This window comes from Lepisosteus platostomus, chromosome 6, assembly GCF_059453375.1.
Source record: "Lepisosteus platostomus isolate fLepPlt1 chromosome 6, fLepPlt1.hap1, whole genome shotgun sequence".
Classification (NCBI taxonomy): Eukaryota; Metazoa; Chordata; class Actinopteri; order Semionotiformes; family Lepisosteidae; genus Lepisosteus; species Lepisosteus platostomus.
In genome coordinates this window covers 67,979,039-68,006,712 of record NC_142616.1, presented here as the reverse complement: position 1 = coordinate 68,006,712, position 27,674 = coordinate 67,979,039, and the positions used below count along the sequence as shown (strand labels likewise).

Sequence of the window (27,674 nt, the reverse complement as noted above, 5' to 3'; positions counted from 1 at the left end):
GCACGACGCTTTACGTGCTGGTGGCCTGACTGTATTCGGTGTTTTCATTACGATGTGACTTTAATAATAAGTTGTGCTACATCAGTGTAAGGAAATAATCATAAGTCTTTACACTGATGTAGCGCCACTTGCTTTAACGCCACAAATCCCGAAGAGATGGAAATTGACTCCGGCGTGTGTACTTTGTGTAAGTGTGATGCCGCAACAACAGCCGAATTGAGCTCGGCTCTCTACGCCTTGCGCAGATCACAGCAGCTACAGTCCTGACTTACATGAATAAAAGGAAAAATGACAAACGAACAGGTTGCGTTCGGCCCACCCTGCTGATTTGGTTGCAAACGCGTTGTAGAAATCTTGCTCTAGACTGGGGTCGTTACTCCTGACCTGGCTTGGGTGCAGTTTAAAAACAGACACCTGCGACATGCCAGAAAAAACTGAAAGTCAGGGATAAATTCATCAGGAATAGCCACTGGGCCATAAGTGGAAATATTTTCTAGGATCCCCAATATGATTGGTAATTGCGGCCCGTGAACGCCCAGTCATGGTGATAACATCGGGTGATCGTGGCAGCTCACAGACTATAAAACCCTCTGCAAGCTGCTGGAGCTCAGAGCGCTGATCGAGGCCCCCTTGTGTGGGTCCCCTCAGTGTTGTCACTAAACTCACCTCGAACCTCCGCTGGACCGCGCTGTGTTAACAGAGTCGCTGGGCCAGCTCCAATCACTGACCTGCAGCCTGATTTCCCACCCCTGCTCCTGGATGTCCACACACCTGCTGGGATTTGTTCCAGGACAGCTCTCACACAACTCGAGCACACTCCGGGCTGGGACAGCCCAGCGCGATCCCCTGCCGAGCCCGGAGACGAGGGCCGGGTGACTGTCCTGCTGGGTTCTGAGAGGTAAAACCTCTAAACGTCCGTCACTCTCTTTCCCTTTCCCTGCAGCGGCGGAGGGACGGCTGGCGGCCTCCCTGCCCCGGATGCCTCCACTCACTGGGGGCTCGACTCAGGCGAGGTGAGCCTTTCGGCCTGCACCACCGCCATCTCAGATTTGTGTTTACTGGCCCGGGTGCCCTCCCATCACCAAAGATCACTTTCCAGGAATGAATTGGATAAAATTTCACATGAAGCCTTTATTTCACCAGCTAAGTCCGTTGAGAACAGGTTCTATTTTACAGTGATGACCTGGAGAGAACCATGAATACAGAACCCCACCCCTCCATAATACTGCCCACACCTACAATGTGGAACCCAAAATATGACACCCCACACCCATAATAAGTACAATTTATTGGACACCATTTGTGAAAAATCAGCACTAATATTTTCCCTGATTTAGAGTATATTTTGTGTTTATATATTCCCCAACTTTTACTAAATCTACCAAATTTCAATGAAATATCGAACCTACAAATCCTGAACAAGCCTTTAAATAAATATTTTACATGCATACATGCAGATATAATTCTGAAATTTGAGCTTATTTCACAGCTTGTCACAGCTATTTGTTACGGTAAGCCCTAACCCTTGAGTGCGGAGGCGAATCTGTAGCTCTGCTTGCAGACGGCGCCAGTCTCTGTCAGGAGGGGAGGCACTACGCCACACTGGGCCAGACCGCACTGGAGCGAGAGGCATGAAGATACTGGTCCTGTTTATTTGTTACTGAACCCCATAGCGAAGGCCCGGCAAAAACCCATTACAGCGTTCTCCTAGTTCCTTTTGTTTATACAGCGCCCTTCGCCATGAGGATTCAGAACATCTCGAATGAAGGACAGCACCTCCAACTACACACGTCTCCAGCCACCACACTGCTGGTCCCGCCCATTTCCTTTATAAAACTCTCGCTAGGGAACACGGAACAGTGCTCTCTGCTGGGACTTCCAATTGCCTCAGCCAGCTGTACATACCCCTGCGACACTCAGAATAAATATACGAGTTCAGGACGCCTCCCCGTAGTCCTGGCTTTGATCCCGTTGCCACTGTTCGGTTTTGAGAGTCAAGCTGTAAAAAGGCGTCTGAGTGAGCCTGGAAACCCCCTGAGACAAACACTCGATAAAGAACTCAAACAGACAGTTTTATTTCTGTAGTGCTTAGCGTGTCTCTTGAGCGGACCAGCGTCTCGGAGAGTCGACAGTTCTCGTAGCCCCCCAGCGCCCCCCCAGCCGCTCAGCCGGCTCCACCCGCTGACCCCACCAAGCCAGATGCCGCCATGATCTGCTTCCTGAGGCCTGCCGGGTCGAGCGTCCTGGGGCCCCGGTGAGCGGCGGGCTGGGCTCTGTGGGCCCGCAGGCTGGGGGAGGGCAGGAGGCCGGGTCCCGGCTGCAGGCTGATGACCTCGAGGGGCAGGACGGGGGGCCGCAGGGTGGGCAGGCCGGCGGGGGGCGGGGCCTGCTGGCGGACGCAGTAGGAGGCCCTGCGCCAGGGCGCGGGGTCGAGGGAGCGCGCCACCACGCGCGGCTGCTTCACGGCCTGCAGCTCCAGAGCGTCGAAGCTGGTGAACTTGAGCCCGATGCGCCGCGGAGTGCGGGGCGCCGCGGGGCGCTCTGGGGGGGACAGGGCGGGCGCTCGGGGCGCAGTGAAGGTGTACTGCCTCAGCACCGCGGGGCCCGGTCTGCCACGCTCGCCCGCCGGGCCCACTCGGGCCTTGCTCTTGTCTCCGTCCGGGCTGCCGCGCTGGTTCTCCTTGCCGACGAGCCTCCTCCGCGCCCGGGCGTCGCCGGGGCCCGGCTGCTTGCCCGCGGTCAGGGGCTGTGGGATTCTCCCCTGAGCTGGGTTGGGGCCCCCAGGCACCCCCTGGCCCGACTGGTCCCCACAGGGGGGCGAGGCAGGACGCGGGCCGGTGCAGGCGGGGTTTCTCTGGGCAGGGGGCCGAGGCCGTCTGAGGGGAGCCCCCTCCACCAGCAGGTTGACCCCCACATACTGGGGCACCTCCACTGCCGCCTGCGACGGGGAGGAACAGAGAGAGTGGCTCAGCCCGGTGGGCTGGAGTCGAGTTCATTCTCACAGCAGTTCTGTCCATCTCTTGTGAAAACGACCATGACCGATGAAAGGAACTGGCAGAAGCCGTTTCCCAAGGGGGAGAAGTCAAAACAGGATTAAACTCCAGCGTTTCAGACTCGTCAGGCTTGGACTTTACTCTCTTTTGACCTTTCACCTCGATTCCCAGTGTGACTCACAACAGGCTCAAACAGGAATTCAGGGCTCAGGGTTCTTTGTGTCTTGCACAATCACCTACCACAGAGTTTAAGCTAAAAAGTCAAATTTAGCATAAATATGAAGTACAAATAATATCTGCAATAGGAGATGAGTACTGGTGTAGTGCACTGTTTGGACGGTAGGGGGCGCTGCAAGATCAGACACAGCTTCAGGGCTGGCTGGGATTGGGGCACGTGAGCTGCTAAAGCACAGTGCACCCAGGACTGACGACTGCAGGCCCCTCGGCCCACAGCGAGTCCACGCTCTGGAAATAAACTGCCCTGGGTTGCTGCGGGCGACAGGCGGGCGAGACGCCGGGCCCTCACCTGTTTGTAGATGAGCTCGAAGCCGCCGGGGTCGCAGGTCTTGTCGGCGCGGCGGTCGATGACGACGCGGATGGTGTCCTCCTGCACGGCGGCGCAGAGCCGGCTGGTGACGGGCGTGGAGGCTGCCATGGTGGGGCTGGCGTTGATCTCGATCAGCCAGGGCCGCAGGTCGGGGCCCAGCATGAAGTCGGCCCCGTACAGCTCGAAGCTGCTGCGCCGCGACTCCACCAGGTCCTGCGTCGTCTGCATCGCGTGGATCACCGCCCACTTCATCCCCGGCTCCACCACTGCCGCCCACTGCCCCGCCCGCCCCCGCGCCCGCAGGAACGCGCGGAACTGCTCGCCCGACCACATGTTGTCCAGGGGGATGTCGGGGTGCCGCCGCGCGGAGGGCAGCAGGTGCTTCTGGATGGAGTTGTTGCAGAGGTGGACGGAGCTGGGGGGGAGGGGGGAGCGCGGAGAGAGGTCACCGGCGGGTCACCAGCGGGCTCCCCCCCCTCCTCGCACCCCTGCCCGCTCCCTCCCCGGCCTACCTGTCCAGGTTGTCCACGGAGTAGGGCTGGGTGGAGAAGCGCAGGTAGCACTCCTTGTAGAACCAGATCGTCAGGGGGTTCCAGTCAGTGACCAGGAACCACTGGCGCAGGTCGAACTTGGTGTCGTGGATCAGCAGGGGGCGCTCCAAGTACTTCTGTACCACCCACTTGCTGTCCTTGATGAGGGTCGGGTCGCTGTCCACCAGCTTCAGGATCTCCTCCAGCCGCTTCATGCACACTATACCTGGGGGTCAGGGGTCAGGGGTCAGGGATCAGAACAGCAGCGGCCAAGCCCAGTCTTCCAGATCCGTCACACTGCAGAGCTGTTTAACTCACACTCAGTCCAATCTGAGAAGAGCAAGGAAGAGTGTGCAGACTCCTACCTCTCCCACGAGACTTGGCTCCTGGCTTCACAATCCAGATGTTGTGGATTCCATCGATGTCCAGCTGTGGGTTGACCTCTCTGAGCCTCTCCAGCACAGTCACACAGCGGTCAGCATACTGGTCACTCCCCTCAATCGCTGCCCCTTCACTGGACAGAGAGCGAGAGTCAGAGACTACCGCGCTTCCCGCTGCACTGTGACAAAGGTCAAGGGAGGTGTCTCTCCTGCAGCTAGTGAGCCGCAGTCCTGAAGGAGTCAGAGAGTGACGCACACAGCACACTCCTGTCACAGTCCTCAGCCACATTCCATTCAACTTTTACTTAGAAAAGATTATTCTAAATGTTAATATTTTATATAGCACTTAAAAATAGATAGGGCACGTAGCCTGATGAAGTCGCCAAGGTACAAAGAGTCAGAGACGAGCGTATCGATGCTCTTAATCACATAAACGGGGTCAAGTATAAGTCTGAACGCAGATAAGTGAATGACCCCAGATGTCACTTTCTTCAATAATATTATTAATTAATAATCAGTACTCACTGCACAACCTGGTAGTAGCCGTGAATGAACTCCTCCCACTGTTGCTCGGTGACGGACGGGGGCATCTCCATAGCGATGTCGATGTCACTGTGATCCAGGCTGTCCAAGAAGTCCTGGCACACCTGCAGGGCCATGTCAATCATCAGGGTGCTGATGGATGAGGGGGGTCGGAGCCTACCTGCCCTCCTCTGCTCTGTGGAGAGGGGACAGCAAGAGGAGCTGTTACTGTCATCACTGGCATCAGCAGCCCGTCTCACTGGTGTCAGTGTCAGGAAATGAAACAGAAGCTGTGGCGGTAACTGGGACTGGTGTAGTATTATAGGCAGGATTAAGGGAGTGCAGTATTAAAGGAAGGCGTGTTAAAAATAGTTCCCAAACTACAGGACAGATACAGAGGAGAGCTTAACTGCTCTCAGTGAGAATAAGCACAGAGGGGACTGTGCTGGCACTTGATTCAGGCTCAGTCCTGAAAGATGTTGACCAAGTCAGTTCAGGGCACATCTTCAAGATCAACACAGACGCGGGAACACAGGGGAGCAAGTGGCAAATAAGAGCAGGATCACTCAGGACAGGAAACAGGACGTCTTTACACAGAGAGGTGTGGGGGTCTGGAGCAGACACCTCCGCCAAGCTTTATGAAACATCTGCATAAAACACATGTTCTGATGAGCTGCAGCACTTGGGCCAGAGAACCCAGAGGAAGAGGAGAACACTAGGGGCATACCCTGAGGAGGGGGGTGTCTCGGGGTCCCCTCGCCACACTCCGCCCCACGCTGGCCCCGACTGCGCTCCACCACACACTGAAGCAAGCTGGAGCAGGACGTCAGCCGGAAGTCCTCTGCACAGGGAGAGCAGCAGTGAGAGGCGTGGTAGAGCCCATGGGTGGGGAGAGGGGAGGAGGAGAGGGATCAGGGGGACGAACTGCAGCAGACAGAGGGAGACAGGAGGACAGGGAGGAGACAGGAGGACAGGGAGGAGAGAGGGGTCAGGGAGACAAACTGCAGCAGACAGAGGGAGACAGGAGGACAGGGAGGAGACAGGAGGACAGGGAGGAGAGAGGGGTCAGGGAGACAAACTGCAGCAGACAGAGGGAGACAGGAGGACAGGGAGGAGACAGGAGGACAGGGAGGAGAGGGAGGAGAGAGGAGGGGAGAGGAGGACAGTGGAGCAATGGAGCCTCACCTGTGAAAGCGTGCTTCTCGTCCTGCGCCCCCAGCCTGTAGCAGCGCGGGAAGAACGTGTCGGGATCAGCAGAAGCAAACCACTGCAGGCTCCGGAGGTTCACACACAGCCCCACCTGCGGCAGACAGGACACATTCCCGTTCCCTTCATGCGAAATGGGCTGGACAGAACCAGCTGAAGGCCACGCGGCTGGCGGCTGGCGGCTGACCTTGGTGGTGAACGAGCCCGCCTTCGCGTAGTGATTGGTCATCTGCTCCTTGCGCAGGGAGTGGCAGTCGATGGCGTCCCTCCGCGTCGTCCAGTAGAAATAGGGCGTCTCGTTCCGCACCAGCCGGGACTGGGGGACAAAGGGACAGAGGTGAGGAGGGAGCCCCAACTTGGCCTCAGCTCGTCACGCCAGTACATTACGCCTGGATGTGAAGCTGAGATGGAAGAACAGCCACAGCACATTACTGCTCAACTTCAAAGGCACTGGAAGCAAGCCCTGCTTGTCCTTCACCATGGCAACAACACCTCCTGTCTCCAGGGCAACAGCGAGACTCACCATGAGGTCATAGATCCCTTCCGGGTCATCCTCCTTCTCTCCGTCCTCTGGACTGGCGTCTGAGGGGGGGAAAGAAAAAACAGGGGGATATCCCACAAGTCATTCCTTCACAATGTCTGGTCTTCTGTATTCATGTCCTGTCAGACTCTGTCTCACCGTCGTTGTCATCGCTGTTGTCACCATCATCATCCTCCATCTCCTCGTCGCCATGCCGACGTGCAGCCCCCTGCGGCGCTGCTCGAGGGAAGCGGCGCTCCACCCAACCGCGAGCGCGCAGGGCAGCGCGGACCACTGGGTACGGTCCCTGCACGGAGAACACCTTCCTCATCTGGGGAGAGAGACGGGGGGACAGAGAGAGGGACAGGGGGACAGTGAGAGAGAGAGACAGGGAGACGGGGGGACAGAGAGAGAGGGACAGGGGGACAGTGAGAGAGAGAGACAGGGGAAGGAGAGAGAGACAGGGAGACGGGGGGACAGAGAGAGAGGGACAGGGGGAGAGAGAGAGACAGGGGGAAAGACGAGGGGACAGAGAGGGAAGACAGACAGAGAGAGAGACAGGAGAGAGACGGAGAGAGAGAGACAGGGGGACAGAGAGAGAGACGAGGGGACAGTGAGAGAGAGGGGGAAAGAGAGAGACGGGGAGACGGGGGGACAGAGAGAGGGGGAGAAAGAGAGAGATGGGGGAACAGCCAAAGAGGGGAAGAGGGGTATAAATAAGTGAAGAAAGGCAGAGGAAGAGGCAGGGGCAGGAAGAGGGGGAAGAGGGACTTTTTACTGCACCATTCGCTGTCAGGGAATGCGCACAGTCAGTTATCTACAGAAAGGGAGAGTGACCGCTGTGCTGACCTTGACCGCCCTGTCCACCAGCGCCTTGGCGTTCTTCAGTCTCTCGGGGTTCATGACCAAACTGCGCCTCACCTTGCCCTCAACAGGTGGCGCTGTGACCACAACAACAAGACAACAATTGCTAATGACATGAAGCACAAATACAGATTTCTCTTATTCTTATTCTTATTCTTGCTGCCAGCAGCGAGAGCTCCTGATAGTAACATTACAGTGGGAGTGTGTGGGCTCGGCCCGGGATGTCGCGGGGGGCTGTGTGCGGCGCCGGGGCGGGCCTCGGCTCAGGCGGTCTTGCTGTGGCTCTGCGCCCTGCGGCCTGGCCTTTGAGCCTGCAGACAGGGGGACAGAGAGACTCCTGTCAGGGTGGGTAAAGGGTTTCGGAGCAAGAGGTCAGTGGACACAGCAGGGAAGAAGTCCCGCTCGAACAGAAGCTGGAGTTCTGCACCATCAGCCACTCAGAGTCCAGGGATTAACCACAGCACGGCGGGAGCCATTCAGCCGCGGTGAAGCTTAGTGTGAATGAAGCGCCGCGAGCCAGCCCCTGGTGGAACTACGTCTCATGAGATATTCTCAAGGAGAGAAGAAGGTGGTGAAATGATTATTAGTTCAGGAGAAGGTTCAGCTAAGAAACAGGGAGCTGAGCTGGAGACAGCAGGGCCTCACCATGGTCAGCCTCAGCTGGGCTGTCCTCACTGCCTCCAGCCTCGGCCTCCCCCCCTGCCTCTCTCGACTCTGCAGACTCCATGGGCTCAGGCAGCCTCGGGGTACCAGGGCCGAGGGCTCCCCGGGCACAGGGGCATCTCCCCCCGGCCTGCCCGCTGTCCTGGAGCGCCTGTCTGTCTGTGCTGACCCTCGCCTGGCCGGTCAGGCCGGGTCGCTGCCTGCTGTGGGGACAGGAGGGGCAGGAGGGACAGGAGGGACAGGAGTGAGAGGCTGACAGCACACGCGCATCGCCGTCACCCTGCTCAGCAAGAGCAGCCGAGCAGACAGACACCCCCAACACACTCGACTGGACTGTACTAACTGGGTAAGACTGTTACTGACACTACTGACTGTATACACACTGTAGTCTACTGACTGTACTCACACACACTGTAGTCTACTGACTGTACACACACACACACACTGTACTCTACTGACTGTACTCACACACACTGTACTCTACTGACTGTACTCACACACACTATAATTTACTGACTGTACACACACACCACCTCACAGACCAGCCTGGCCAGATTTGTGGAGCCTCAGCTCTGTCAGCGACAGTAACCACAACACTGTGACACGCTGGTCACCTGCACTCAGATAAGAAGGACGGAGGCTTTTTGTTCAGGTGTCTCCAGGGCTGTCACTGGAAAGGCGGACTGTTTCGGAACTAAACCTCTCGCAATGCGCCTGTGCCCCCAGTGCCCCGTCAGCTAACGGACCCCCCGGACCCAGAGCTGTGCAACACGGCTCTCCCAGCTCAGAGCCGAGGTGTCGCCCGTCTTGGAGTGACCGAACCGTGTTCCCAGGGCTCGCAAAGCGCCCGCGTGGCTGCGGTCCGAGAGCGCTCGCGCGTTGTCCTTCCTCACCGCCCTCATCATCTCCGGCACAGCGAGCGCGCGACGACGGCAGCCCGCAGGACAGCTGACGGCGCTTTGGTGCTCGATTCGGAGAGCCGCTTTGGTGCTCGATTCGGAGAGCCCCGCACACCTGTCCCGAACACACCTGCCAGCGGAAGAGCGAGGGCTCGGTTCGGCTGCAGTCGGACTCCCTCTGCACCGCGACGGCGCGTCACAGAGCGCGGAGATGTGTCAGCTTTTCTGGAAACGATAAAAACCCCACAGACTAGTCCCCACAGACACCCGTAATTCCAGATTCATTCTTAACGACTCTGGCAAAACATTACCAGTTGATAAGACCACATAGCTACAGAGGCTACAGAAGCAATAAAGATTAAAATAATATCAAAAGGTTTAACACGAGGTTCTGTCTTTCAGGGTCACACGACCAGATTAATATAAATATTGAATGTTAACTGGAGCTACAGAAAGCTTGGAGGAATCCCAACACGTCTCTCTCTTTTAAAGGCCCTGCACATTCGGCTCCGCCTGCCTGTTTCCCCTGGCGGGGATGTAGAAGGACCCGTCAGCCCGACCCCCCTGTACCCCCGACCCCCTGTACCTGAGCGACCTCGCACTGCGACTCACCTGGCCGCGCGCCGCTCTCACCTGCGAGCCAGACGTTCTCTGTCTGTGCGCAACGCGCCTGCGCGGCTCCCTTTACACGCGGGCCGGCACGCAGTGTTTACGGTCTCCTTGGTGACGGTCTCCCAGCGACGCGCGGCATCCCACCAGCTACAGAGCCCGAACCGGGTCGCACGCAGCCGTGTGGGCGGCGCGCAGCTACAGCGCGATCCGGCACAAAACAGCATCAGCTGCTGCAGGACTTCCTGCTGTTTTACTCTCAGAGCTGACTGAGATTTGGAAGAGGAACGAAGCCCAGCTGTAGCCAAGACTTAATCAAGAGGAACCTCATTCAACTGCCAAACAGAACCACATCCGCTGAATTGCAGAACCTCGATGACATCATACTGGGATGGATGAATTAGTGGGGAGGAGAGCAGAGTGATGGGGATTATTAGGAGGCCATGATGGGTAAGGGCCAGGGGGAAATTTGGCCAGGACGCCGGGGTTACACCCCTACTCTTTTCAAGAAACACCCTGGGATTTTTAAAGACCACAGAGAGTCAGGACCTCGGTTTTACGTCTCATCCAAAGTACGGCGCCTTTTTACAGTGTATTGTCCCCGTCACCATACTGGGACATTAGGACCCACACAGACTGCAGGCTGAGCGCCCCCTACTGGCCCCACTAACACCTCTTCCAGCAGCAGCCTCAGCTCTCCCAGGAGTCTCCCCTCCAGGTACTGACCAGGCTCACACTGCTGAGCTCCAGTGGGCTGTGAGCTGGGAGTTGCAGGGTGATATGGCTGCTGGCAATTTAAGATTGAAATTGAATTTAAGACATTCCTACATCTGCTGTCTCCCCCCGTCGAGCCTCAGTTACTTGTCCTAAAGTCTAAAGTCTTTCCTGGAACCTGCAGGCTCAGGCCCGAAGGGAGGGGCTCAGGCCTGGAGATAGAGGCTCAAGTCCGGAGAAAGAGGGCTCAGGCCTGGAGAGAGAGGGGCTTGTTCTTCTCACCAGAGGTGCTTTTAAACGATCTGCTTTACAGAGGACATCCTACCTCAGTGTCAAGAGTGAAATAGCGTGGGGTGGAGGAAAGGAGAGATGGGGAGGGACCAGAATGTGTAATTAAAAAAGAGAAGCAGAAGGTTTAGAGAAAGTATCAGACTCTTGAACTGTGTCACTTCTCTACACAGAGGGTGTTTGGAATGATGTTGAAGCAAATATCCAGGTCTGTGACGAAGCAGCTGGAAGAGCAGGACAGGCCAGACTGCTTCCTCTTATCTGTACACCCCTTCAGAAACACGCACTCCAACGCACAACACGTGAGACCTACACAACTGGACCCGTGCAATTACAGGGGCTCAGCAGCTAATGGGATCTGCTGTTGGTGCCGCAGACTTGCTCTGAAATCCGAGGAATACATTGTCAGCTTTCCCGACTTTGGTGTAGTTCCCCTGCTGATAGAAGCCGTTGTCATCCCTTCTCGGTTGAGTCCATATGCGCAGTGTCATCATTTTCCCTTCTCCGACACACGAGCATCCCGATCTCATTGTACAAGATCGAACCTGGTGGCCAGGAGCCCAACCCTAAAACCATGAGATCTCCCGTGGTCAGCAGCAGCACATTACTGACTTGACTTATGCCTATTTCACTATGCAAAACACTGTGTACCCAACTGTGCAGATGGGCACCTGACTGCAGCAGTCGGAGTGAGGAATTAGGAATCTCTCACAGGTGTCACAGCAGGATCCCACATGGAGTCTGAACCCAACACCTTCCTGCTCTGAGTCCAGAGCTGGCCCCTTCTCCACACTGCTGACCTTCAGAGTAATGAAGGTCACCGACACGACTGCCAGTACAAGAAGATGCAGAGGCCGTTCGACGTCCACAGCTGCCACAGTTTAACACCGCTTAACTACATTGATACCAGGAGACGAAATGTGTTTCAACACAGCGCAAGAAAACATGTCACAGATCGCATAACACAGCTGCTACACTTTGCTTTTACAGAGAGGGGGAGGACCTCAGGGGTCTCCTGCAGTAACTGAAGACTGAAGCCTGACTTCCTGCCCAGTGAGAGCAGGTTGAGTCACACAGTAACAACCTGAGCAGAGCCAGGAGGAAGTGGAACCGAGACAGGCTGGGGAGGGGTGAGGGGGGGCAGGATGCACGGATTGAGGTCAGACAGCACTGGCCAGGAAGCTCACAGCCCGGCCAGGCCACATGAACATGGGCTAGAAATCAAACTTCCAGTGCACAGCAATAAGATCCATTTCTGATTTGACCTGCTGTAGGCTCTTTCACAAATGCTGGCTGCTTAAAAATGCTGCTGCCTAGTCAGGCATGTGTATTTTAAAAAGGTATTCCTATGGACAATGACAGTACCCAGGGAAGGAGGATGCAGACAAGCCACCGTAGACACAGAGGAGGACCAGACAGGCCCTCGCTGATGTGCTCACCCAGCCACATTTACCTGCATACCAGACCTCACTGATCCCCGGTGCAGATTCTCCTCATGCTGACCTGGTGTGAGTGTCCTGCAGTGTCTGAGGATGGCACTGTGAGTGTCCTGCAGTGTCTCTTCCTGTTCTGTAGGAGCAGAGTGAGTCAAGTGGCTTTTGAAGTTTGTCATTCAGGCCAGCTAACCTCAAAAGCACCCAGTACACAGAGCTCCAAGCCCAGGAATGTCAGAGACCCCGAGAAAACCCAGCAGTGTCCGCTGGTCTATTCACACATGACCCTGAGGCAGTGGAGCCCGACCTGCACGCACCTGCAGCGCAAGGGGACCGACTCCCGCCCCCGACCCGACGCCTCTCTCTGGAGGAGCCACAGGCTGCGCGTGCAGGAGCGAGAGTCTGGGAACAATCGGAGCCGGACAGAGAAACCCTCGGGAAAGGGGAGAGATCAGCCGTGCCGACAGGACCCCAGGATAGGAGCCCAAGCAGCCAGCCCGCTGCAGAGACATGGCGGTGCAACACAGCTGTGGTTTTATACTTCCCCTTGCAGAGACGCATTTAAAAATGATTAACAGCAAACACACTCACGTCACACCCCATGAATAGACAGCGCCAGGCGATCTTCCTCTTAAAGGAAAACACTCCTTCCTCGTCCCACGACTCGCAAACTCCTCTGATCATTCACCTGTTATCAGCCTCCCCTGCAACCATATACCTCAGGCCCTGCGAGAAGGCCAGGCCACGCACCAAACGTATAGATGTGTAGGTCTTCTCGTTATGTCTTTTGCAGTAATTTGTTCCAGATATTGACATTATTACACAAGTTCCTCCTCCCTAAACCCGGCTCTCTGCGCTCAATGCCAATTTCAGCTTTTGATTCCAACCAACAGTTCCTGAACATCCCGAGTCGATGCAGAAGTCATTAAGACTATCAACCTTGGCTGCTTCAAAGCCTGTCCTGGAAGGACGATTGTGCTCAACACAAACCCACACAGACGCACGCAGACAGAGCTGTATTTTTATTGTTATCGTCAGCGTTTCATCAATATTTTTCTCTTCTGATTTTGTGTCAAAATAGAAGCGTACATAATTTTTTCTGATCAAGACCAAAACAACTCAGGTTTGCAAGTTTGCGTAACAAAAAAAAAACCAAGTATATATAAAAACAAAAAAAGCCGTTTAAATTACTGGAACAAAATTCTCCAGTTTTCCTGACATCATGAATATTAACAGTTTAATCAATAAGGACCCGCCCTGATATTTAGTTTTGTTCTGAAAGGCAGAAGTGTAATGAGGCTGTGAAAATGTATGTACAAATATTAATATTCATGAGGTCAGGTCAACTGACCCAGAGGTGGACACGCTCCCTCCTTACTGGATTGGTCTCTTCTCTAGTTCTCCTTGCTGAGTGGCTCTTCACAACTTCCTGGTCACACCCCCTTCCACACCTGCCCCCTCCCTGTGGGGGCATCCGGGTCCCACGATCAGCACAGGGAGTGGCGCCAGACTCAGAACTGCAAGACGAACAGATCAGGATTGAAAACACATTGACAGCACCGCCGATGCCGACAGGAACAAACGTTTCACATTTTAATAGAAAATTATTCACGCTGCAATGTCCAAAGACAAAAAACAGCTCAGAGCTTTCTGCTTCTCAGTCACATGTGCTACCAGTAAATTAATACATTTCCCTTAAGAAACTTGGATATTATCCGGACCTGCACTAGTCAGAACTTACTGCATCCTTCCTCTCGAAACTAACAGTGCGTCTACGGGGGAGGGTTTTTCCCAGGTGTGGGACGTCCTGGCCACGGTGCTCGGGGCTGCAGTCAGCACGTGCAGCAGAGCCCGAGACTCTGCAGCCCCATCCGCCCTCCTGGCCTTCCCGTCCATTCCTGTGCTTCAGTGTTTTAACGGAGTGTAGGAACGTAGCCAGGAAATGCAACACGGATGTTATTTTTCACAGCCATTCCTGCAGCTCTGCAGGCCGGTACCACTGCGCTACGTCTAACAGCACTCTGCAGAGCTCCGCACTTTCTCTGTCCTCTTACAACATCTGAACAGCTGGTGCAGAGAAACCGAAGCTTTGAACTAAGCTGATGAGGCAAACTCCCCGAAAGGCACGTACGTTCTTGAGGAACTCCTCAGCCACGATGCGGGCGCGGGCGTTGACGGACAGCTTCATCTCACTGATCTCCTTGTCGATCTCCTCCATGAAGTGGATGACGAAGTCCACCAGCTTGTGCTTGTACATCTGCTCCGTGTGGAAGTTTGTGATCAGGAAGCTGATGTCGTAGCCCTGGAGTCAGGAGAAAGAGAGCGACCGTGACAGACAGGATGAGTGTATGTACACCAGTGAACTAGACGCTGGTATAGTGAAAGAACTAGTGAAGTTTGCAGATGACCCCAAATTGGAGGATTGAGAAAATGCTTTTTTAAATTTGATTTGCTGCTTCTACGGACTTACACATGATTCAAGACTGGACAAACGCCTGTCAGATGAGATCCCGAGATTAATAAGTTATTGCCGAAGAGGCGAGATCTCGTCTTCCCGAATCCCCCTCTTACCTCCACGGGTTTCCTCCGCAGGATGAAGAAGTTCTCCGCTCTCATCATCATGAAGCGCATGAACTTGTGGCACAGGATCTTCTCAATCTCATCGGCCTGTGGGGACACATCACAGCACCGTCAGCCCAGCCCTGTTCAACCCCAGTCCAGTCAGAGTCTCCTCCTCGGCCCTCCACCTGTCGCACTGCTAACGCCACCTGCAGCCCTTCAAGCCACTCCTCTGTCAGAGCGGTCCTGCGCTGCACCAGAGAGAGCAGTCAGGCTGCCTCTAAAATCACAGAGCAGCCTTTTTCATTCTCTCGACCAATCACAAGCCAGGTAACTAAGGCATCTACCAATCACAGAGAAGGTCATTCTGAATTCCTGACCAATCACCTGCACAATTACTTGACGGTTCCAGGAAGAGATCACTCTGCCCACTGCAAAGTAATTATATTTTTCAGGTCCCATCATCTGGACACTCTTAAACAAGTTAAGATCAGTGCTGTATATTTCCAGTATGACACTGACACAGAGAAACATGTACTCATGACTTCTGCTTTCTGCCTCATCAGTGGTGTGAATATCAGCCTCTAAAACACCCGACTAAGACCGGCTGGTTTTCCAGTCTCTCGACCTGGGACACGAGCCCCGCCCACGGCCTCAGCCAACCACAGCACAGCACACGCACGGCCACGCCCCCTCAGCGACCTGTTTGACAGCGATGCTGACGCGCACGGAGTTGATGGAGCCCTCGATCAGAACCTTCTCCTTCTCATTGCGGCTGATGATGACCGGCTGCAGCAGCAACTCCTTACTGCTCCTGGAGAGAGAGAGATGAGAGAACACGTTAGGACCCCAGGAGGACTCAGAGCAGAGCTGACCATGCGCCTGCCTGTTTGGCAGAGAGGCTGAGGGCCAATCCCAGCAGAGGAAGGGCTGAGAGAGGGAGGGGGGCAGGTCACCCCGAGAATAGGAGAGCCTCGAACCCGCGTCCGGCTCAGACTCACCGGACTTCAACCTCTGGCTTGTTGTGTCTCTCCACCACCTGGGAGGAGAAGTTCTCCAGACAGAGGGCGGCCTGCAGCGTGGCGCGCACGGCGTTCAGGTAGGGCCGCAGAGTCGCTGTCTGTGGAGGAAAAGAGCAGTTCTTTACATTATATAGCGCCTTTCTGGACCCTCCACTCAGAGCTCTTTACAGGTAAGGGGGATCCCCTCCACCCCCACCAGTGTGCAGCCCCACCTGGATGAGGCACCAGTCCTCTCACACACACCAGCTCTCAGTGGGGAGGAGAGCAGAGGGATGAAGCCAGTTCAGAGATGGGGGGTTAGTAGGAGGCCATGACTGGTAAAGGCCAGGGGGGAAATTTGACCAGGACACTGGGGTAACACCCCTACTCTTCTCGAGAAACGCCCTGGGATTTTTAATGACCACAGAGAGTCAGGACCTCGGCTTTGTGTCTCATCCAAAGGACGGTGCCTTTTTACAGTGCAGTGTCCCCGTCACTATACTGGGGCATTAGGACCCACACAGACCGCAGGGTGAGCGCCCCCTACTGGCCCCACTGACACCTCTTGCAGCAGCAACCTTAGCTTTCCCAGCAGGAGTCTCCCATCCAGGTACTGGCCAGGCCCCAGTACGACAGAGCCGGGGCGCACCGGCCGGAGAATTTCAGAGCCTCGGCCCCGCGGGTCTGGGTCTGGGTCTGGGCGGACAGAGCTCTGCGGGCCCGCATTCCTCCCGCCCCCCCTCACCCTCAGCCCAGCAAGCCCGGGCGTGCGGTGGGGATCTCCATGGCAACAGTGAATTCCAGCAGCGCGAGCCTCCCGTGCCCGGACGCGCAGAGACGCCTGTGCACGAGCGAAGCGGCACGCAAACAGGGGGGTACCCGGGGTGCCGAGAGTCGGTCACTTCCAACACGTCATTTTGACAGGAAGCCGCACACACCACACGAAAATAAAACCCCTGCAACCGTCTTGAAATGACGGTTCACACGCCACTTTCTGCCCTGCACTGCCTGGTGCCATCCAGCACCTGAGCCGGCTCGGCGCCCTCCCCACCCGCCGGGGGCACCGGGCGGAGCGGCTGCAGGCTGTCGGGCGAAATTTGGGTGGGGATCCCAGGCACACCTACCGCGGCCGTCGGCAGCCCCAGCCAGGAGCCTCTCGCAGAGACTCCCAGGGCACCGCACCCCATCTAAGACCCCGCGCACAAACCATAGCAGCCCACTAACCTATTTACCAGTAGTTAATTGTCTTAATTATTGATGTTAATATCCAGAAACGCTACCCTGTCTTACCATTTCTGCTTCCTCTGGGGAACAAGACGGAAGTGCTCGGAGCGCGTGCGCACGGCGGCTCTTCCGCGAGCGCTGCTCGGCTGGCTGGGATGTACCATTCCCACATCTTAAGGGTGTGTGCAAGTAACTGGATAGTGCCATTTCTTTGTGCGCTACTTTTCATTTTCCACTATCTTGTACAGCCAAATACCTTTATAAAGACTAGGCGTTTGAAACAGACCATGCAAGAGGCAATCTCTCTTAGTGCTCTGATATAGCACAGCATCTTTCCGGAACGGTACGACTGGTATTACGTTCACCGTCTCTAGCTCGAGTTATTATGATTAGAAATTCAGAAACAAGAACTACTAAATCTGCTGATGTTATTTTAAATAATCTATGTTGTCTTTCTTTTCCACCTATTTCCACAAAAAATCTCTTCCTCCCACCCCCACCTTCAATTTGGTTTAGGCAGAGATTTTCTTCCATAAAAGGCAACGTGGGACTTCAGACTGGCTGGCTGAATGTGGGGGGGAGTTTTCGACTAGCTGGAGTCTGCTGTGATCTGCAGCAAAACAAACAGAAGAAAACGAGTGCAACTTCAAATAAAATATTTTTTATTTAAATCTTTTATTTCATTTTTATCTTCAATTATCATCTCGTCGCCACATTAAACGTTGTAATTCTAAGAATAAACCCCTCTCTGGTGGTGTCGTCTTCAGGGAGAAACCATCTTGCAAGAGACGGTTTGTTCAATCAGGCTCAGGAGACGGGGTTGGCGCGGTGGTCAAGGGAGTCTAGTACATGTTTCATACGCGCAATAACTCAACCCGAAAATTCTCTAAGTTGTTGTAGACACTGTTAAACATATACTTCACGTCAGATTGGATTTCGGAAAGAAATGTTTAGTCGTGAAGGTGAACAGAGTGTGTCGCGCACCCCTCTGTAGCCCTGAATGGTAGAGTCGGCAATGGAAGCTGCGCTGCAGGACTAAAGCTGTCCGTTCTGCTTTAGCGTCTTATCAATGGTAAGTCTGCAACCAGAGAGCAAAACGCGTACGTGTAATGTTCTGGGAGGAATAAACAGAAGCTGCCTAATCTGGCATTCGCCTAGATGAACAGAGCCGCCGTGTGAAAATGCTCCTTGAGGTGGCGGCGGCTGGAGGGCGCAGTCAGCGTTGTGCGGTGTGCGCGTACGTATCAATGGACAGGGTCCCTTCGCCTGAGGATGTTGTTCTCTCTCGTTGCGTGTAAGACCTGCCACTGCACGGCACTGCGAGGGAGAGTAAGAGCCGCCCGCTGCACTTACGGCGGGGTTTGAAAGCAGTGGGGCTTCTTAAACGTTTATAAAAACAAGACCGTGCCGAGGTTACGCTCATGCACGGAGCAGTCTGGTTGCGGGGCGGGCAGATCCGTCTCTCCTACCGGAGATAAAAGCCTTTGGAAGTCAAGTTTCACAAGGCGCACGACGATTCTGGCTGCCTGACATTGCTTGTGTCTGTCTCGTTTAAACATCTGTCGTTGTAACTCGTGTTTTGTTGTCACTGTTACTGTGCTGTATTGCTGCTGGTGTCGCTCGTTGGTGACGTCATGTTTTGTGTGTAAGACGAGCTTTGTCCGGACGCTGTTGTGCCGAGCGGTTTAGACAGGCGAGGTGTGCAAGACTGGCCACCTCCGCTGTCACCTACTAGCAACAGCGCACGGGGAGGGGAGGGAATGCAAGGGAAACGCACTGATCCAGTGGTCAGTGGCATAGCTGGGGTTTGAACCAGGAACCAGGAATAAGGCCTGCGCCTGAATCCTTTGTCCCTGTTCAGGGTGGGATGTCTTTTAAAAGGCAGGTGTCTGTGTCATATGCACTTGAAATCTGACATCTCTGCTCGGCATGCTCCTGAGCTGGAGCAGCTTGCAGCACACTGGCAGCCTGATCTGTGTGCTCAGCTCTGCCCAGCCTGCAGCACACTGGCAGCCTGATCAGTGTGCTCAGCTCTGCCCAGCCTGCAGCACACTGGCAGCCTGATCTGTGTGCTCAGCTCTGCCCAGTCTGAACACACTGACAACCTGATCTGTGTGCTCAGCTCTGCCCAGCCTGCAGCACACTGACAGCCTGATCTGTGTGCTCAGCTCTGCCCAGCCTGAACACACTGACAACCTGATCTGTGTGCTCAGCTCTGCCCAGCCTGAACACACTGACAGCCTGATCTGTGTGCTCAGCTCTGCCCAGCCTGCAGCACACTGACAGCCTGACCTGTGTCCACAGCTCTGCCCGGCGTGAGGATGAGTGAGCTGAAGGACTGCCCTCCGCTGCAGTACTATGACTTCAAGCCGGTGGAGCATGCCAAGGTGTGTCCGCGCTACACGGCGGTGCTGGGCCGCTCCGATGACGATGGGATCGGGATCGAGGAGCTGGACACCCTGCAGCTGGAGCTGGAGACGCTGCTGTCCTCCGCCAGCCGCAGGCTGAGGGCCCTGGAGGAGCAGAGACAGGTGAGGGGGTGCGGGGGGAGGGGACGGGTGAGGGGGTGAAGGAGGGGGAGGTGAGGGGTGTGGACACTAACCAGGAAAGAGATCACAGCATAGTTGCTTGTACACCCATCGCTCCCCAAAACTGTGCTGACTGTCGCAGACACCTGCGCGTGTGTCTGTCTGCCTCAGATCCTGACGGACTGGCAGGACAAGAAGGGGGACAAGCGCTTCTTGAAGATGGGGAAGGAGGCAGACCTGTCGGCCGCACCCCGACACTCCAAGCCCAAGAAACAGAAGCTGGAGGGAAAAGGGGGCCACGGGCCTGGACCTGGCCCGGGTCGGCCCAAATCGAAAAACCTGCAACCCAAGATCCAGGAGTACGAGTTCAGCGAGGACCCCCAGGACACCCCGCGCATCCCCAAGAACGATGCCCCCAACAGGTTCTGGGCGTCTGTGGAGCCGTACTGCGCCGACATCACCAGCGAGGAGATCAGGGTGCTGGAGGACCTGCTGAAGGCCCCCGAGGACGAGCCCGAGTACTACAAGGTACTGAGTTCTGTTTACAAACCACCACGAAGCTCCGCTGTCCTGCGCCCGATCTGTACAGCCTGTCCCTCTCTGTGTTCTGTCCTGCGCCCGATCTGCACAGCCTGCCCCTCTCTGTGTGCTGTCCTGTGCCTTTTCTGTACAGTCTGTCCCTCTCTGTGTGCTGTCCTGTGCCTTTTCTGTACAGTCTGTCCCTCTCTCCCTGCTGTCCTGCAGCTGTGCTGTTCAGTCAGTCCCTCTCTACTCTACCTGCTGTCCTGTGCCTTTGCTGTACAGTCTGTCCCTCTCTCTCCGCAGTCCTGTGCTCGATCTGTACAGCCTGTCCCTCACCTGTGTCCCTCTCTGCCTGCTGTCCTGTGTCTGTGTAGGTCCCTGCTCTGGGGAAGCACTATTCCCAGCGCTGGGCCCAGGAGGACCTGCTGGAGGAGCAGCGCGACGGGGCCAGAGCCAACGACAAGAAGAAGGGCATCATGGGACCGCTGTCCGAACTGGACGCCAAGGGTGAGTGTGGCGAGGGCCAGGCGCGGGGGTCCAGGAGACGGGGGACAATCTGGGAGGAGGAGTGTCAAGGGAGACGGGCAGTGAGTGACGTTGTGAGGACTCTCGAGTGAAGAAAGATGCCAGAGGGGAGGAGCGATCCTGCTCAGAGTGGTGGGGGTGCAGGATCTTGGGGGTTCTAGACTGGTCAGGGCTCTGCGTGGCTGCAGCCCGGTCTAGTCTGTGTTCTGTGTGTTCCTCTCTCCAGATGTGGACGCCCTCCAGAAGAAGTTTGAGTCTCAGCATGATCCCCCTGAGGACGGTTGCCCCTTTGGGCCCCTGACACAGCGCCTCCTGCAGGCCTTGGTGGAGGTGAGATGCACACGGAGCGACATAGACTTCCTGGTTTACACTGACCTGAGCAGTCTGGGGCACACTTGTACACAGGGAGTCGCGCGGATACGCGCAGGGATATGGGGGGCCAGGAGCCACGTGGATACACGCAGGGATACGGGGGGCCGGGATACGGGCTGGGAGTCGCTGAGATACCTGCAGTGACAAGCTGACGCACTGCCTTTCCTGCTGTAGGAGAATATCATCTCCCCAATGGAAGACTCCCCCATTCCTGAGGTCCCCAGTAAGGATGGAGGTGGCGATGGGGCCAGTACCTCCCCCCGCAGCCAGGGCAAGGCCTTCAGGTACTCCTGCGCCCCTGATTCCCCCCGATACCCCCCGAGAGCCCAGTGTCCTCCAGATGCCCCCCTACCACCACTTGCACTCCCTGTCTGCACCCGTTACCCCTTTTCTGCCTCTGCTTCTGCATCGGAGGGGCTTTCCAGCCAACTGCCCCCTCATCCCTTTCCCACTGCTGCCCCTCGTTCTAACTCACAACTTGAGAAAATTCCCTGAATACCCCCACTCCTTTCCAGATACCCCAAACTGCCCCAGCCTGCCCACTCCTGACTGCCCTCTTCCCCCAGCATGCCCACTGTGTGCCCTGTCTGAATGTCCACTCTGTGTCTGGCGGCGTGTCCGCTGTGTGACTGTCCACTCTGTGTCCACTGTTTGAGTGTCCACTCTGTGTCGGGCAGTGTGCCTCACACCCGTTCCCTGGAGGTGCGGATCAAGGAGGAGCTGGTGGCGCAGGGGCTGCTGGACTCGGAGGAGCGTCCCGGGACGGACTGTGAGGACGAGGTCCTGGCCGAGCTCCACAAGAGGCAGGCCGAGCTGAAGGCCCTGAGCGCCCACAACCGAGCCAAGAAGCAGGAGCTGCTGAGGTGAGGCGGGGGGCGGTTTGTGAAGGGGGGCCACTCAGCCCATCCAGCTTGTTAGTAAGGAGCTGGGAGTCTGGAAGCAGCTTCCGGAGCCGATACCCTGTTAACTCCTAATTACCAAACGGGCCGCAGTGTTTGTAACCATTCTTACGGGAATTAATTGGTCAGGTCTCACCTCATCAGCATGTTACAGGCTCCCACAACCCTTTGTGTAAAGAAGAGCCCCCGGGCCCCCTTGTCCAAGGGAGTGCTGGGGACGAGAGCGCTGGTGAGTGACTCGGTGTCGCCCCCCGCAGGCTGGCGCGGGAGGAGACCCGGAGGCAGGAGCTGCGCCAGCGCGTGCGCGTCTCCGACAACGAGGTGATGGAGGCCTTCCGCCGGATCATGGCCGCTCGGCAGAAGAAGCGCACGCCCACCAAGAAGGAGAAGGAGCAGGCCTGGAAGGCGCTGAGGGAGCGGGAGAGCATCCTGCGGCTGCTGGACTGACCGCGGCCGGCCGGCGGGCGGGGGTCAGCGCGGCCCGGCCGCCCCCGCGGACACGTCTGCACACCGGACACGCCTCCCAGGTGCCCTCCGCCGGTGTTGCTCCAGTGTGACCCTCCCCGAGCACGGGCAGACACCCCTGGGGCCACCCGCGACCCGAGCCCCAGCGGCACTGCAGGGCCGACGGGGAGAGATGCCCCAGCCCACCAGGGGGCGCTCACTCGGACCCTCGCTCTGCACCGGGCCTGGAGCAGCAGGGCTTCGGCATTCTGACCATTGCTTGCCAGGAAGATGGTGTTCTGGGACCTGGGCCAGGCAAGACCCACAGATCATGTTGTTCTTGAATCTTGAAACACTGAGGTCAGAGCAGCACCGTGTGGGTTCTGACCCGGTACACTGGCTCAGCCCGGCCCGCTCCACTGGCACTTCCTCTCCTCTCCCCGTGTGAGTTGGCGTTTGTCACCTGTTGTTTTGTTTGTTTATCTTCTGTATATGTTTTTATGTTGAAACACATCACATCGAAAGACTTTTGAATATAATTAAAATAATCCAGACCGGAGGCACCAGTGTCTGTTTCTCTTCTTCCCAGCGGCTGCTGGGTTTTGCTTCTGTCCTCGTCTCCCCCTCCTTGTTCCTTCTCTCTCTCTCCACGGGGGATCACTATCCGCCTTTCCCCCCCACCCGCACACGTCGGTAACGGGAAGGGTGATGGTCTTGGGAATATTAAGTTCCCAGCTCTCCGGGATGAAGCCCAGAAGCCCAGAATCCTTCTGCTCCACGGGACCCTGTCCATCACTCCGTACAATCCCAGCTATGGCACAGATGTTTATCCAGGTGCCAGATGGTGCCAGGCCACTGCAGGGCACACACACACTGGTGCACACGGAGGAGTGATTAAAAGCCACTAGCTAACATGAACACCCTTGCTGTGGGATGAACCCCACACAAACGGGGGGAGACTGTCAGTTTTTCAGTGCCAATGGCTTTCATCCAGCAGAAATCCACCTTCCACAACCTGCTGGAGCAGCTTGTTCCAGACTCCCACACCCCTTGGTGTAAAGAAGGGCCTCCTGTTCCCAGTTTTAAATGTATTTCACTCTAGTTTCCACTTGAGTCCCCTGGCTCATGTCTCACTTTATTCTGAAGAGGCCCCTTGGGGTGACACTGAATAAATACACCAGTCTCCCCTGGCCCAGACTAGAGGTCCAATCCCTGCAGCTGCTCAGAGCAGGACTGTCCTCTGGGCCCCAGAGTGGATCTGGCTGCTCTTCTCCATTCCAGAGCAGCAACATCTTTTCTAGACTGGGGGGCAGGGGGGACCAGGATTGCAGACAATATTCTAAACAGTGCTTTATAAAATGCACACTTTTATAACCCAGCATTTTGTTTAATTTAATTTATCCCAGCACGTTTTCCAGGGAACAGTTTCATGCTCTGTACCGACAGTCTCTTGTTTACACACGGTGCGCGCTCCCGGTGACGCTACAGGAGGCGGGGCCGTGTCGCGCTGTCACTTAGCCCCTCCCCCTCCCCGTCGTCACGTGACGGAGTGCGGCTGCTGGGTAAACACTGACGTCACTGCGTCTAGGCGGCGGGTCTGTCGGTTCCCGGTAGTGGCGGTGAGTTTGAGGAAAATCCCTGTTTCCCTGTTAGCAAGTGAGGCGAAACTTTCCCGTGCAGCGCCTTTTCCAGAACATGCAGGCGCTGAATCAGACTGGGGGACGGAAAAGCGTTTTAGCAGGTTAATAAGCACCAAGGAGGAGCTGCTCTGCGTCCGGAGGCGAGCGCGCTTTTGTAATATATTCAGTCAGAACACGGGCGTTGCAGAATTATGTGGCATTTGGGGTTTAAGATGTAGAGCTTGCGGTTTTAGACTCATTCACTAGCCCTCACATTATTTGGGTGGGTAGTTGCGTCAGCATGCGTAGGCTGGAAAAGAACAAATAAAGGTTTATTCCCTGCTGGAAATGCACACCCGAATAAGGCTCCACGGCCGAAACGCTGTGATTCTTTTACTCTTCTTTCAGGAGGAATAAACTCACTTGTTGCTCCTCCTTGTTTGTGTCCCGAGGTGCGAACGGTCATTGCGGAGGCCGGCCGGGCGGTGGTGTCTGAAGTCCAGTGCTGTGCTCTCGCCCGGGGGCACCAGTCCAGATGTGTGGCCGGACAGCGTGCACCCTGGCTCCCCAGGAGCTGAGCCGGGCCGCCTGCTACCGGGATAGAGCGGGGCGGCGCCGCAGGCCGGAGTGGCGCGCAGGAGACGCGGATCAGTACCGGCCGTCTTACAACAAGAGTCCCCAGTCCCTCAGCCCCGTGCTGTTGTCCCGCAGGCATCTCGACAAAGTAAGGCTCGATCCGTGTCTGCGGTGTGGGCTTTGTGCCTGCACCCCCCGCGGTCACTCAGTCTGTCCTCCCCCTCCTCCCCAGGACGCCCCGGTAGACGAGTGTGTGGTAGCGGCGATGCGTTGGGGGCTGGTACCGGCCTGGTTCCAGGAGAGTGACCCGCAGAAGATGCAGTACAGCACCAGCAACTGCCGCAGCGAGAGTTTGCTGCAGAAGAAGTCCTACAAGGTGCTGCTCTGCTCTCGCGTCTGAAACTCAGGCATTTTCTGTACAGCTCCTCTGGGCCCTCAGGCCTGCAGGGGGTCACTGTGCCCTCGGTCCTGCAGAGGGTCACTGTGCCCTCGGTCCTGCAGAGGGTCACTGTGTCCTCAGTCCTGCAGAGGGTCACTGTGCCCTCAGTCCTGCAGGGGGTCACTGTGTCCTCAGGCCTGCAGGGGGTCACTGTGCCCTCAGGCCTGCAGGGGGTCACTGTGCCCTCAGGCCTGCAGCAGCTCCACTGTGTCCTCAGTCCTGCAGGGGGTCACTGTGTCCTCAGTCCTGCAGAGGGTCACTGTGCCCTCAGGCCTGCAGAGGGTCACTGTGCCCTCAGGCCTGCAGAGGGTCACTGTGCCCTCAGGCCTGCAGAGGGTCACTGTGCCCTCAGGCCTGCAGGAGCTCCACTGTGCCCTCAGGCCTGCAGGAGCTCCACTGTGTCCTCAGTCCTGCAGGGGGTCACTGTGTCCTCAGTCCTGCAGAGGGTCACTGTGCCCTCAGGCCTGCAGGAGCTCCACTGTGTCCTCAGGCCTGCAGGAGCTCCACTGTGTCCTCAGTCCTGCAGAGGGTCACTGTGTCCTCGGTCCTGCAGCAGCTCCTCTGTGCCCTCAGACCTGCTGAGGGTCACTGTGCCCTCAGACCTGCAGAGGGTCACTGTGCCCTCAGGCCTGCAGAGGGTCACTGTGTCCTCAGTCCTGCAGGAGCTCCACTGTGTCCTCAGGCCTGCCAGTCACATGGGTTTCCTGTCTCTGTCTCTCCGAGGCAGGAGCCGCTGCTGAAGGGGCAGCGCTGTGTGGTCCTGGCTGATGGCTTCTACGAGTGGCAGCGACAGAAGAGGGAGAAGCAGCCCTTCTTCATCTACTTCCCGCAGAGCAGGACGCCGGGGCCCGCAGGAGCACCAGACACCCCAATCGCGGTGTCCCGTGACCCCGAAACCCACACCGTTGGGCCCAATAGCTTTGACACACAGGACAACCAGACCATGGTGAGCTGTTTAGGCTTCTTCCTGCCCAGTGTTCATGTACTGGAGTGTCCAGTCAGTGTGTCTGTATGAACCCCTCTCTCTCTCTCAGTGCAGTGTTAATGTGCTGGAGTGTCCAGTCAGTGTGTCTGTATTAACCCCTCTCTCTCTCAGTGCAGTGTTCATGTACTGGAGTGTCCAGTCAGTGTGTGTGTATGAACCCCTCTCTCTCTCAGTGCAGTGTTAATGTGCTGGAGTGTCCAGTCAGTGTGTCTGTATTAACCCCTCTCTCTCTCAGTGCAGTGTTAATGTGCTGGAGTGTCCAGTCAGTGTGTGTGTATTAACCCCTCTCTCTCAGTGCAGTGTTAATGTGATGGAGTGTCCAGTCAGTGTGTCTTATTACGTACCTCAGCCTCTCAGTGTGTTGGGAATCTCTCCCTTACTTGTAGGAGCAAGAGGGCTGTGAGTGGACAGGCTGGCGCCTGCTGACGTTGGCGGGGCTGTTCGACTGCTGGTCGCCCCCTGGTGGCGGTACGTCTCTCTACACCTACACAATCATCACAGTGGAGGCGTCCCAGAACCTGCAGAGCATCCATGACCGGTGGGTCCCTGGGCTCTTCCTGTACCTTAGAGACTGTAAACGCTCGGCGTACGTGTAGCAGCGTGCGTATCCTGGCATGTTGCTGCTTCTGATCTCTCCCACAGTCCGAGTGGGGCTTGAGTTCCTGTCCTGGGATTTCTGTGATGTGTGTGGCTTTGCTGTACCTCAGTCTGCGTTTGCCACAGTGATCCACAGGGGTCCCTGTAGAGCAGCAGCCGAGAGGCACTGTGTTACCGTGGGCTTTCTGCTCCCTCAGGATGCCGGCCGTGCTGGACGGAGAGGAGGAAATGAGGCGCTGGCTGGATTTTGGGGAGATCCGTTCCCTGGAGGCACTCTCGCTGCTGCGCCCCAACAACACTCTGACCTTTCACCCTGTATCCACGCTTGTCAACAATTCGCGGAACAACTCCCCGGAGTGTGTACAGCCTGTGGAGGTGGGGGTCAAGAAGGTAAGACACACACACACACACACACTGGGCACTCTGAGCTCCGGACAGACAGTGGACACCTATACTGGACACTGTGAGCTCCGGACACTCTGTGCTCGGACAGTGGACACGCACGCAGGTCCCGGTGCTCCCACCCACTCTGTCTGTCCCGGTTCCCCAGGCGCCGCCGCCCTCCGCCAGCAGCAAGGCGATGATGACTTGGCTCCAGAGCGCCTCCCCTCAGAAGAGGAAGGAGCAGGGCCCCCTGGCCGAGCGGGAGACGCCCGGGGAGCGTGGCGGGGGCACCGGGGCGGCCAGTGCCAGCGGCAGGGGAACCCTGCAGAACTGGCTGATCAGAACCGAGCCCAGCAAAAAAGCCCGAACCGGCTGAGAGAGGGGAGCAGGCTCTGCTCTGGTCCCTGTGTTCTCAGGTGGACGTGTTTCCGGTGTTCTGTACTGTTCTCTGGAGTTTCCTCAATAAACAGACTGGTTTTCCCTCTGTGTGCAGTGTGTTGGAGCCCCTGCTGGGGGTTTGTCCTTGTTCCCTCATGGGCCCTTAAGGGCAAGGGTGTGTGAGGTCAGAGAGCGGGGGTGTGTGTGTGTGTGTGGTCAGAGAGCGGGGGTGTGTGTGTGTGTGTGAGGTCAGAGAGCATGCGTGTGTGTGTGTGTGTGAGGTCAGAGAGCGTGCGTGTGCATGTGTGTATGAGGTCAGAGAGCAGGGGTGTGTGTGTGTGGGGGTGTGAGGTCACAGAGCAGGGGTGGGTGTGGGTGTGAGGTCAGCACACTGGGCTCTGTTGTGCACTGGTCCAGTCCAGTGTGCTGCTGTCTCTCTGGATTTCCTTCCCCT

General features: G+C 56.6%; 4 protein-coding genes across 9 annotated transcripts; 2 read left to right on the top strand and 2 right to left on the bottom strand.

The window, feature by feature from the left end:
* Nucleotides 1-2,051: 2,051 nt before the first annotated feature.
* On the bottom strand, nt 2,052-9,930 carry ttll3 (tubulin tyrosine ligase-like family, member 3). Of its 4 annotated transcripts, none has more exons than XM_088637228.1 (15): nt 9,737-9,930; nt 9,255-9,349; nt 8,208-8,428; nt 7,757-7,873; nt 7,548-7,639; nt 6,858-7,029; nt 6,702-6,760; nt 6,366-6,494; nt 6,158-6,272; nt 5,700-5,813; nt 4,976-5,168; nt 4,436-4,584; nt 4,053-4,296; nt 3,520-3,955; nt 2,052-2,938 (listed from the first exon to the last, which is right to left on the bottom strand). In XM_088637228.1, exons 3-15 carry the CDS (start codon nt 8,287-8,289, stop codon nt 2,165-2,167), a joined length of 2,676 nt encoding a protein of 891 aa, XP_088493354.1. In that variant the 5' UTR covers nt 8,290-8,428; nt 9,255-9,349; nt 9,737-9,930; the 3' UTR covers nt 2,052-2,164. The 4 variants fall into 4 exon arrangements, with proteins under 4 accessions (XP_088493354.1, XP_088493355.1, XP_088493356.1 ...); XM_088637229.1 differs by having other exon boundaries at nt 8,208-8,425; XM_088637230.1 differs by lacking the exons at nt 9,255-9,349; nt 9,737-9,930 and adding an exon at nt 9,119-9,188.
* A 3,245-nt stretch (nt 9,931-13,175) lies between these two features.
* On the bottom strand, nt 13,176-17,174 carry LOC148662272 (actin-related protein 2/3 complex subunit 4). Its single transcript, XM_088637250.1, has 6 exons — nt 17,019-17,174; nt 15,729-15,847; nt 15,430-15,541; nt 14,740-14,835; nt 14,300-14,470; nt 13,176-13,685 (listed from the first exon to the last, which is right to left on the bottom strand). The coding sequence occupies exons 1-6, from the start codon at nt 17,157-17,159 to the stop codon at nt 13,680-13,682; spliced, it is 645 nt and encodes a 214-aa protein (XP_088493376.1). The 5' UTR covers nt 17,160-17,174; the 3' UTR covers nt 13,176-13,679.
* Nucleotides 17,175-17,747: 573 nt separating this feature from the next.
* Nucleotides 17,748-22,801, top strand: tada3l (transcriptional adaptor 3 (NGG1 homolog, yeast)-like). 2 transcript variants are annotated; one of them, XM_088637240.1, is made up of 8 exons: nt 17,748-18,024; nt 19,257-19,483; nt 19,652-20,008; nt 20,377-20,509; nt 20,754-20,857; nt 21,074-21,183; nt 21,577-21,762; nt 22,056-22,801. In XM_088637240.1, exons 2-8 carry the CDS (start codon nt 19,274-19,276, stop codon nt 22,243-22,245), a joined length of 1,290 nt encoding a protein of 429 aa, XP_088493366.1. In that variant the 5' UTR covers nt 17,748-18,024; nt 19,257-19,273; the 3' UTR covers nt 22,246-22,801. The 2 variants fall into 2 exon arrangements, with proteins under 2 accessions (XP_088493366.1, XP_088493367.1); XM_088637241.1 differs by lacking the exon at nt 17,748-18,024 and adding an exon at nt 18,033-18,189.
* A 953-nt stretch (nt 22,802-23,754) lies between these two features.
* On the top strand, nt 23,755-27,328 carry hmces (5-hydroxymethylcytosine binding, ES cell specific). 2 transcript variants are annotated; one of them, XM_088637243.1, is made up of 7 exons: nt 23,755-23,861; nt 24,314-24,585; nt 24,670-24,813; nt 25,604-25,822; nt 26,248-26,399; nt 26,656-26,848; nt 27,009-27,328. In XM_088637243.1, the coding sequence occupies exons 2-7, from the start codon at nt 24,397-24,399 to the stop codon at nt 27,216-27,218; spliced, it is 1,107 nt and encodes a 368-aa protein (XP_088493369.1). In that variant the 5' UTR covers nt 23,755-23,861; nt 24,314-24,396; the 3' UTR covers nt 27,219-27,328. The 2 variants fall into 2 exon arrangements, with proteins under 2 accessions (XP_088493369.1, XP_088493370.1); XM_088637244.1 differs by having other exon boundaries at nt 23,832-23,983.
* Nucleotides 27,329-27,674: the final 346 nt, after the last annotated feature.

What these genes read in the sequence shown, in the direction of transcription:
- ttll3 (XM_088637228.1), bottom strand. Translation starts at nt 8,289, where the DNA reads ATGGAGTCTGCAGAGTCGAGAGAGGCAGGGGGGGAGGCCGAGGCTGGA. An exon ending in CAACAGCGATGACAACGACG is followed by an intron (nt 6,761 to 6,857) that starts GTGAGACAGAGT and finishes TCCCCCCCTCAG; the next exon opens with ACGCCAGTCCAGAGGACGGA. An exon ending in AGCCAAGTCTCGTGGGAGAG is followed by an intron (nt 4,297 to 4,435) that starts GTAGGAGTCTGC and finishes CCTGACCCCCAG; the next exon opens with GTATAGTGTGCATGAAGCGG.
- LOC148662272 (XM_088637250.1), bottom strand. Translation starts at nt 17,159, where the DNA reads ATGGCACTATCCAGTTACTTGCACACACCCTTAAGATGTGGGAATGGT. An exon ending in CCCCAGAGGAAGCAGAAATG is followed by an intron (nt 15,848 to 17,018) that starts GTAAGACAGGGT and finishes TTTCCTCCACAG; the next exon opens with ACAGCGACTCTGCGGCCCTA. An exon ending in AAGCCAGAGGTTGAAGTCCG is followed by an intron (nt 15,542 to 15,728) that starts GTGAGTCTGAGC and finishes CTCTCTCTCCAG; the next exon opens with GAGCAGTAAGGAGTTGCTGC.
- tada3l (XM_088637240.1), top strand. Translation starts at nt 19,274, where the DNA reads ATGAGTGAGCTGAAGGACTGCCCTCCGCTGCAGTACTATGACTTCAAG. An exon ending in CCCTGGAGGAGCAGAGACAG is followed by an intron (nt 19,484 to 19,651) that starts GTGAGGGGGTGC and finishes TGTCTGCCTCAG; the next exon opens with ATCCTGACGGACTGGCAGGA. An exon ending in AGCCAGGGCAAGGCCTTCAG is followed by an intron (nt 21,184 to 21,576) that starts GTACTCCTGCGC and finishes TGTGTCGGGCAG; the next exon opens with TGTGCCTCACACCCGTTCCC.
- hmces (XM_088637243.1), top strand. Translation starts at nt 24,397, where the DNA reads ATGTGTGGCCGGACAGCGTGCACCCTGGCTCCCCAGGAGCTGAGCCGG. An exon ending in CACAGGACAACCAGACCATG is followed by an intron (nt 25,823 to 26,247) that starts GTGAGCTGTTTA and finishes CCTTACTTGTAG; the next exon opens with GAGCAAGAGGGCTGTGAGTG. An exon ending in CTGCAGAGCATCCATGACCG is followed by an intron (nt 26,400 to 26,655) that starts GTGGGTCCCTGG and finishes CTGCTCCCTCAG; the next exon opens with GATGCCGGCCGTGCTGGACG.